Below are 9,032 nucleotides of genomic sequence, written 5' to 3' on the forward strand. Positions count from 1 at the left end.
GTATATATGGCTGCATACACTGTATGTAGTTTCTAATTCAGAGCAGAAATGTGATATGAAGCACAAGAGATCAGATCGTTCCTTCCTGCGTGAATGCAGCATTTACACTAGAGACACTGCACATTTGTGTGAACCTGATAGGCTTCGCATCTCTCAGCCGTGCCGGGGCGAGTCCCCTCACAGGTCCTCCTGCTGTGAGATTCAGCTCAGTTTACACTGCAGCACAACAGATTGCCTAAACAGAGAAATGTCTGGCTTCACTCCAACATCCACAGCTAGTGTTCTCCTACAGAGAAAGCAGTCATAATTTAAAGACCGCATAAAGATTTGGGGCAGCTTACTGCCTCAGTTCTAAATGACTGTACTTATGACAGCTGTAATTCATCAGCTTTATGGTTTATTGGATGTACTCTGGCAGAAAAAGTATAATTGGACTTTACTGTAAACATCCCTCCCCTCTGCCGGGCTTTGAAATTAGATCTGTCTGTGGCAGATGGGGAAACAGAAGATTGTTTGGTATGCAGATGTACCACTCTTATTGTTTTGGTGAAGCAGCTGTATTTTCTCTCCATGTCTGTGTTGGTTTTCCTCCCACAGAGCAGAAGCATGCAGGTTAGGTGGATTAGAGACTCTAAACTACCTGTAGGTGGTGTAGGTGTGATTGTGAATGTAGACTTGACTCCAAGCCACATTTCTCTCCCAATGCATGCTGGGATAGGCTCCAGCACCCTGTGGCAGCAAACAAGAAAAGTGATTTTGAGAATGGATAGCTGGCATTTGACAATTTACTGTGACTCACTTCTACTACAGTGACTAGAAAGCAAAAAATGTAATGTCTGTTTCAGGCCACAAGAGGTCAGTGCTGCGCCATTTTAGGCTCCTATTGAACACTACAGTACATCAGGGGTTGTGGCTTTGTTTTTGGGGAATCTGGGGAGCTGAAGTGCAGTCTGGAGTGCAAGTTTAAAGGACAGATAGGTTTGCAAAGTAATGATTTCAATATTGTTTTAGACTCAATGTCCTTTAACCAAGAATGAAAAAAAAACATGCATAAATAAATAAAATTTGAGAGTAGACAACTCAGAGACAGTACAGGACTGTGTAGGATTTAGTGAAGCTGCAGATTGCAACCACTCAAATACAGCTCAGCCTTCCAAGTGTGGAGGAGAAACTACATTGGCTTCCTAACTCCTGAAAAACACGAAAGGCCCCAGCTATAGAGCCACTGTTTGGTTAGTCTGTTCTGGGCTACTGTAGAAACATGGGGCTTAACATGGTGTACTCTAAAAGAGGACCCGCTCTGTTATTATACACTAATGAAAACATAGTTATGAATATGATCTTCCTAAATGTTACACTGCATCTTTAAGTACACTGTCCTGATAATATTTCCTGGCTTTTACTTTTGAATTCACTTGTAATTAAGTGTTTTAACTTTAAGGATATTGTTACTTTTACTTAAGAAAAGCATGTGAATGTTTCATCACTGGAAGTGGATATTTCGTGTTTTAATTTCATCCAGATGAGTGTGGATTACCAAACCCCCAGGTTCACTGCCTGTTGGTTGGCTTTTGATCATTTAATTACTTCAAAATGTGTTTTTCCCCAACATCAGCTAGCCTTGGACCTGCATTATTTCGTAATGTTCACTTATAATGTTCAGCGTGTATTCCTAAAATAAGGCTGAACGAACCAGGGGCCATGTGTTGTTCTGCTGTTTGGTGAAAGGTAACATATGCAGCGCACTGAGGGCTGGAAGTTGGGGGCCATTAATAGGGACCCAACAAAAGGTCCTCGCTCCAGGCCCTTCTAACTGGTGAACCCAGCCATTCTCCTGGGCTGTAGTGGGGATTTCATTAATATCATGTATCCAACCATGTTGAGACGTCCCCAAATCCTCTCAGTAATTTGGATCTGACAATATTTTTTATTAATAAATACATATTTTTAACTTCCCCAATATTTATGTCTAAATGTTGTTTAGTCCTCGTCACACTGCCAGGAAAAGTCTAATTTAGTCCAGTAAAGTAGATCAAGTTTTGCATGCAATGAGCAAATGAAGGCGTAAGTGTCTGATGCCACGCTGTTTGATAAACTGTTCATCACTTGTTTAGGTGCTTCAGATCAGTTAGCTGTCTCTTCATGAAAATAAAGTGTAAACAAATGCAGTAAAAAGAGAGATTTTTGGGATGTGGAGGCTGAAAAGTACTTTTGGCGGACAATGTTTATTTACAACCTTAGTACTATTTTTAGAATGTGCAATCTGACATCTCTGACACCTGAAGGGGTTAAAATCACATCTGTTGCAGTGTAAATGCTGCCACAGATGACAGATTTTCTCTCCTACCTCGGGTAAACATGTGGGGGAAAAAAAAGGCAAAGGCTCTTGGGAAATCCATTGCAACAAGAAAGAGAATCTTTTAGCAGTGTCTGTGTTTCAAAGACACCAGCTGATAATAGTGTGCTGAGCCGAAGTCACTCTGTCCATTTTAATAGGTTCCTCTCCATTGTACTTTAAAGCAGTATATTTCTTATTGTCTCATGATGGTTTGAATGCAGGTTTAGAGCCTCTTCTTTTGTCCAGTTAAAGTAAAATAGCTATCAGCAGCTGTGAATCAGTTCTTGCAATGAAAACATGATGTGAAGCAGGGTGATACATGCACAAATAATGAAGGAAAAAATAATATTAAACACAGAACAGCAAAGATTTGGTTGCTCCATAACTCAGACCTTTATTATAGCTTAACACACAAAGCACATTGTTTCTTACGCTCAGTTCAAGTATACTGTTAGTATACATAATGTAGCTGTTCAACATGTACCGTACCCTCAGAAAACAGAGGACCAGTTTGATAGCACCATTATAAAAGTACAATAAAACAGGATTCACACACACATTATTGTACGAAACGTAATTTTAAAATAAGTAATAAAACTGTAAAAAGACTAACTTCAGTTAGGTACTCGTGGTTGTCTTTTGAAAATGTAAAGAGTAGAAAAATAGCATATCTGCGACTCTGACTGCCTGAACAGGGAGAAACGCTATTCCATGTGCTCTCTTGGTTATGAGAAGATGGTATCTGTGCCACAACGGGATGGAAATCAGCTCTTTTGTTTCCTGGGTATAAAGCAGTGCTGTGATAGCAGTCCTATGATCCTCCTGTAGAGCCCGCAGTGCCACTGGCCGTCCATGACTTCAGTATCAGATATGAGGTTTAAATGAATCATTAGTATTTTTATTATTCATCAGAAAAAAGAATCAAAAATGTTTTCCAGCCTTCGAGCCTGTGAGTGTTTGTGTCAGTGTGCATGTTTGATTGACAGCTGAGATGGACACACATGAAACAAACTAGCTCTGCTAACGTTGGCTTGCAAGCTCATTTGTTAGGAGTGTTTTAGGCTGTAAGTGTGCTACAGCTCACAAGCTAACTAGCCATCTACCCTGCAAACTGCCCTGGAGGTTAGCTCGATCAGCTAAGCTACATGTAGCTAGAAAGCTAATGTGAGAATGTCCAAAGTTTGTTTTATGTTGTGTATCAGACTGATAGTCAGCGATAGAACAGAGATGTTACTGCTTTAAGGTCTGCTCACAACAGAAAGTGTCATCAATTTTATATATAGTTGTACTTGAGGATCAAACTAAGCAGAGTTGAACTGGACAGGAAACATTCATGCATATTTACTTTGCCACCTCGAACAAATCCACTAATCACAGCCGCCATTATAAATGCTGTGTGACCAGGCCTTCTATGGAGAAGTTCTCCACATCCATGAATGAATAGCACAGACAGGGCGTTTTGTTTCTCCTAAGAAAGCACAGGACATGTGATTTACACAGTGGATCTGTAGGCTGTAGAGTATGCAGTTTAATGTCAGTTGGAAATATTTGCCACATGCACAGTGTCGTTTCAGCAGTCATTGAGCAGTTCATTGGGACATTAGGCAATCTCTGATGGAACCTCAAAACAAACAAATGCTGGGCTGATTCAAAGGATTACAATTCAGGAGTAACCTAATACCAGGCAGAAAAGCTGAGTTTCACTGCCACAGTATGTCACAGTGTACTGACACACCCTGAAGCACACTTCATCACTGCAGCAAGATGAGAAATTACACCACCATAGGGCAGCAAAAGCAAGATTTTTAGGTGGTTTAATTGCTCATTAATGATGGTGAATGAGGGCGTTTAGTAAAAAGGCACTGAACGAGGAGGAAAGAAATATGAGGTCCTATGTTAGTTTCAAAAGCAAAATATTGCTACATGTCAGAAAAAGGAAAGAGTTGTGAATATATCAGAACAATAAGATGATGTCTGGGAGCTGAAGCTGATCTCAGTTTGAAAAAGCTGTTCATCGCTGCCATTTGCTTTTCGTTAACTGGAAAGTGTAAAAAATTCATACTGTAATGTAAATTACAAGCAAATCTGTGAGCAGAGTTCTGCTCAAATAATATTTCTGGACAAACTGAGGTTGCCTAACACCAATGCCCACAAGAATTGTAGTGCAAGTCTTTGAAATGTGACTTAATTCAGACTCAGACAGTCTTGTCCATGTATGTGTTTCCAGAGTGATTTCAGAGAACATGAGGTCCAGTTATTTAAGAAAAAAAAAAGGCATTAGGGCACTTTAAGGCACTTGGTGGGTTGGTCTTTCCAGCTCTGTTTGCGTCAGTAATATAACTTCAGGGTATGTGGCCTTTAGTGTGTGAAAGCCACTTCATGAAAACTCTTAAAAAAGTGGAAGAAAAGTGCATTTCTTTCCAAACAGACGGCTGCTGCTGTTATTGATGGCTCCTCTCAGTCCTCAGGGGACCTGGCACTGACATCCCAACTCTCCAGCAGGGTGAGCTTTGAACAAAGTGTTGCAGCAGGGTTCTGTTAAAGTGCTGCACTTCAAACAGGACACATTCTTGATGACATTCTCCGACGCTGCACCTCGTGTAAAATACCTGCCTCTTCCTAGCAGGTTTATTTCATCACTCATTCAAAAGAGAAAAAGTCACAGGGCACACGGAGAGCTTTGCGGCTCTCTTTTTATAAACCAGGGAGGTTGGAAGTGTTGGTGAGGCTGTAGCTTGGATAGAAGGGCGAATTAAATATTCTTTCTGCTGAGGGGGTCAAAAGGAGGGTGGAGGGTGCAGGGTCAAAGAAAGCTGCTGCCTCCCGGGTGAGAGAGAACATAAAAAAGATGGTTTGACTGGGGCAGGGCTGGCAGGAGCAGTCCACCATAGACGGAGAGGTGTAGTGGTTCGGCGGGCTTCATGTGGCCTCCCTGCCGGAGGGTGGGGGGGGACAGGCAGTCGACTCCTCTCCTCTGCTTTGTCTTTACCTGTGGGTCACCTGGTTGTTGAGGAGGCCTGGGAACGTCTGTTCTGTTTCAGTGCTTAATGAGCCACCTAGCAGAGACAGACAAGAGTTACCACATACACCTTGTTCTTGTTTCACACCAGTTTCAGTCACCCCCACTGATACATGCCGGCGGTTTCTGCCCTGCAAAGTGCACTAGATAAGGAATCAGTGAATTTTATATTGTCTCTCAGGGCTGTAAATATTGCAACGCACAGTATAATAAAAGAGTGTAGAACCTATTCTCGAAATTTGTACTTTTATAAAAAAAATCCTATCTCAAGGTCTAATTACAAGCCTTTTCCTGAGCTTTTAACCAGATTTCACAGTCTCACTGAGACCAGGGTTAAGATCTCCCTCCCATATGACAACTTCTTATCCTGTGGCCAAAGATTCATAGAGACTCCATGATGAAAGTGCAAAGTCCTATCTGCTGATGAAGACCACGAGAACGGGCTGAAAGCTTCAGAAATGGACTGTGGCAGTTCCACAGATTTTAGCTAACAGGGAAGGAGCCTGAGAACCAGTTCTCAATTACTTTGTGAAACATCTCACAGGGACCTTTACAATGAAGAAATGCCTCTTTAATAATAAATGTCTCTTCAAAAAGCAAATGGGATTAGGGGGGTTTCAATGAAAATAAACCTAACAACAAAATAAGGCCTGCAGGTTATCATACAAGCAAAACTAATGGGTTAGGGTTAGGTTTAATGGCCAAAATGGCTCAAAGACCAGAGTTTCTGGCTGACAACATCTGCTCAAATAAGTTCTGCACTAAATTAAGCTAGAATCAGAGTGTGCAGTCCTCCAGCGCCCTAAGGAATGGGCGTTGTCACACCCTGATTGGCCGAGATGGGAAAGCTGCTCTCAATCACTGTTGAGGAGTCAGTCCCCACACCCTGAGCAACAAGTGATCTGAATAACCCTCCAACCAACCAAAGAGGAGTTCGTCAGCTAAAATGAACTGCAATGGGAAAATAAATGACACCAAGTACGAAAGAATCAGCGACTGCTACAAATAAAAGTCATAACCCAAAAATGGAATAATCCAAAACATGTGACAAATGCCATGAGTGCCTGGCTTTCAGGGTCCATCTCCACCTGCCAATAACCACTGTTGAGATCTAAGGTGGTGAACACAGTCGGACCTGCCAGAGATTTAGGTATCTCAAAAATGGCTGGCAGCAGATAGGCAGCTATGTTCATTAACACAACAGAGAACAACAGCATTTCCAACCATCTTTTCCTGGTACCAATACAACTGGGGATGCTTATGGTGAACAGGAAGGCACAATGATAATGCTCAAAATTGTATTATCTTTTATTGTGTAGTGTTTGATTCCTCCTGATGTGGCTGACTTCTGTCTGGTGCTGTGTGTTGTTAAACTGTACCGATGAGTTGTATGCAGTGATTTATATTTTGGTGTCTTGTGATTTTCTCTTTTCTGTGCAGCACTCTGGTCAACAAGGATTGTTTTTAAATGTGCTTTATAAATTAATTTAATTTAATGAACAAAATAAAGCCTGCAGGCAGCAGGTAATCACACAAGCAAAACTCTTATGCAAATAGTACTAAGATCTTCCCTGATACAGGCAACCTAGGGGAAAGGGGTTCTTTAATATTTACTCAAACAATAAAATCAATAACAGTCAGCAGAAGCTTCAGTTCTTAGGTCATCGACATTAAAAGGACAGCAGGTGTTACAGATAATTGCGAGGTCTTACCATTATGGCAGCTGTACATCCACACACGATGGCCATCGTATCGACATCTGCATTTCATGATGTTATTGGAGTAGTCTGACTCAGGTACTTCATAGTTCGGATTAATTATTATCTGTGAGAGAAAGAACAAGTCAGAGGTGACAGTAAAAGGCTACGGTGTGTAGGTAATTTCACTCGGAACAACGGAACACAGGAAACTTTACCTGGAAAATGTAGTCTCCAGGTTTGAGATCAGTTATGTCGACCCACTGGCAGTCGATGTCGTGCCTGTAGGTATCCCAGCAGCCCACAGTGATGCCCTGCTCTCCGAAGTTAGCACATTCATACCTCTTTTCAATACCTGCAACCATGGTTAGAATACAAAGTTCAAAGTTTTAATTCTGTTTTGGTCTCCACCAACTCCTGAGCGAAATATCTGGCTCTTTTTCTGCTAGATGTTTCAGCTAGTGGCTCACTGTGTCTGTCTGCTGTTTGGTGCTGGGTACAGTGGGTTTATCAAGACTGTTTAACTGAAAAACACCTGCCTTGTGTCTGGAAACAAGGTTGATGAGGCAGTTGACTCAACCAAGCAGAAACTGAAATTGCTGTGAATGTCGTGTATGGCCCTATATCTAGAGCCAGTGTTTGATTTGTCCGTTCTGGGCTACTGTAGAGACATGGCAGTTCAATATGGTGGACTGTAAAGAGTACCCACTCCCTCTGCAGACAAAGCGGCTCATTCTAAGGTAAAAACAAAACCAAATAATAGATGCTCCTAAATGTTACACACTGGACCTTTTTAAAAGCTCATTATTGACTGTGTGAAAAGAGATTCTGCCACATTCTTGAAAAGTAAAAGTATTCACATCTTGAAATCAAGGTAGAAATCCTATTGTGCTTCTCACCTTCATCACACTCTGAGTCCTCCAGGCAGAAACTTGCTTTGTGTCCTTCCGCTACTTTGGTTCCATTAAGGCTAAACAGGTCATAGAGCGTGAACACCTCCATGCTGTGATAATGCCTAAACACACAGAAATGTAGTTTTATAATCCTAGTCAGGCAGAAAATGCCAAACAATTGTACAAGAACAAGAATGGCACGACTAATGTAGCTCTAGTCTCTGCTGAAGTGCACCGATGTTCTTTCAATTCAAAATCACAAACTGGCACCTGAAATCCACAAATTTTCTTTTAAATGGTTGGAGTTTGGCCAGTGAGAGGTGCCTAAGGTTTGATGTGTTGAAAGCCAGTAGCTGTGTGAAGCGGTTCCTCCAGCCAACACAGGAACCACAAGAATGTGGGACTTTTTGGAGTGCCATGTACAGTAACTTTAGCTCACAGCACACAGTCAATTACAGGGTAGCAGAACGTATAGAAGGGGAAAAGTGCTCCAGAAACGGGCTGAGTCATCTCTCTTTCCCTGAATTAAATCTAATTTGAGATGTCATTTCTGAATCGTTCAAATGTGTTCTTCAATTAGATAAAATTATCGAAAAACATCGTCTCGCGTCATGAAGTTCAAACTCAGTAATTTGAAATCTTAGGAAGACTTATTGATAAATGCTTACAAAGGACTTTATGCTTGGGATTTCTAATTAAACTGTGATTTATGTTTCTGGAATATACTCTGGTTACAACCGCTTCTGCAAATCCTCTGTGTGTGTGATTAAGAGAGCTATTATATGATAAATGGCTATCATTTTTAAAGATATGAATCTGCAACAACCCTGCCTGCCATCATTTCCCACAGGGCACACATGCTCATTGTTCTGTAAGACGGGTTGCACAAGTTTCCTTTTTAAATGCCAATATGGATTATTTAAATTAATTCTGCCAATATTACATGCTTAGATTTAAATATCTTTCTATCGCTGCAAGTATTTATCATTTAAATATTTTATTAATTTCAGAGTATTTCGTTTTTGGAAAATACATGTATTCACTTTCTTTCTTTCAACTGGTAGAGGCAGATGACCACCCACCTA

The 9,032-nt window shown here is 41.1% G+C and overlaps 1 protein-coding gene across 1 annotated transcript in view; it reads right to left on the minus strand.

Moving 5' to 3' along the window:
* Window positions 1-2,707: 2,707 nt before the first annotated feature.
* loxl2b (lysyl oxidase-like 2b) overlaps window positions 2,708-9,032 on the minus strand; it is a 44,966-nt gene continuing 38,641 nt past the window's right edge. Inside the window, 4 exon segments of the mRNA XM_035658364.1 lie at window positions 2,708-5,394; window positions 7,070-7,181; window positions 7,273-7,409; window positions 7,954-8,069. Coding sequence (XP_035514257.1) covers window positions 5,324-5,394; window positions 7,070-7,181; window positions 7,273-7,409; window positions 7,954-8,069 — 436 coding nt within the window. The 3' untranslated portion in view covers window positions 2,708-5,323.

The sequence above is a fragment of the Morone saxatilis genome, unplaced genomic scaffold, assembly GCF_004916995.1.
Source record: "Morone saxatilis isolate NCDOM2014 unplaced genomic scaffold, NCSU_SB_2.0 Contig16, whole genome shotgun sequence".
Taxonomy (NCBI): Eukaryota; Metazoa; Chordata; class Actinopteri; family Moronidae; genus Morone; species Morone saxatilis.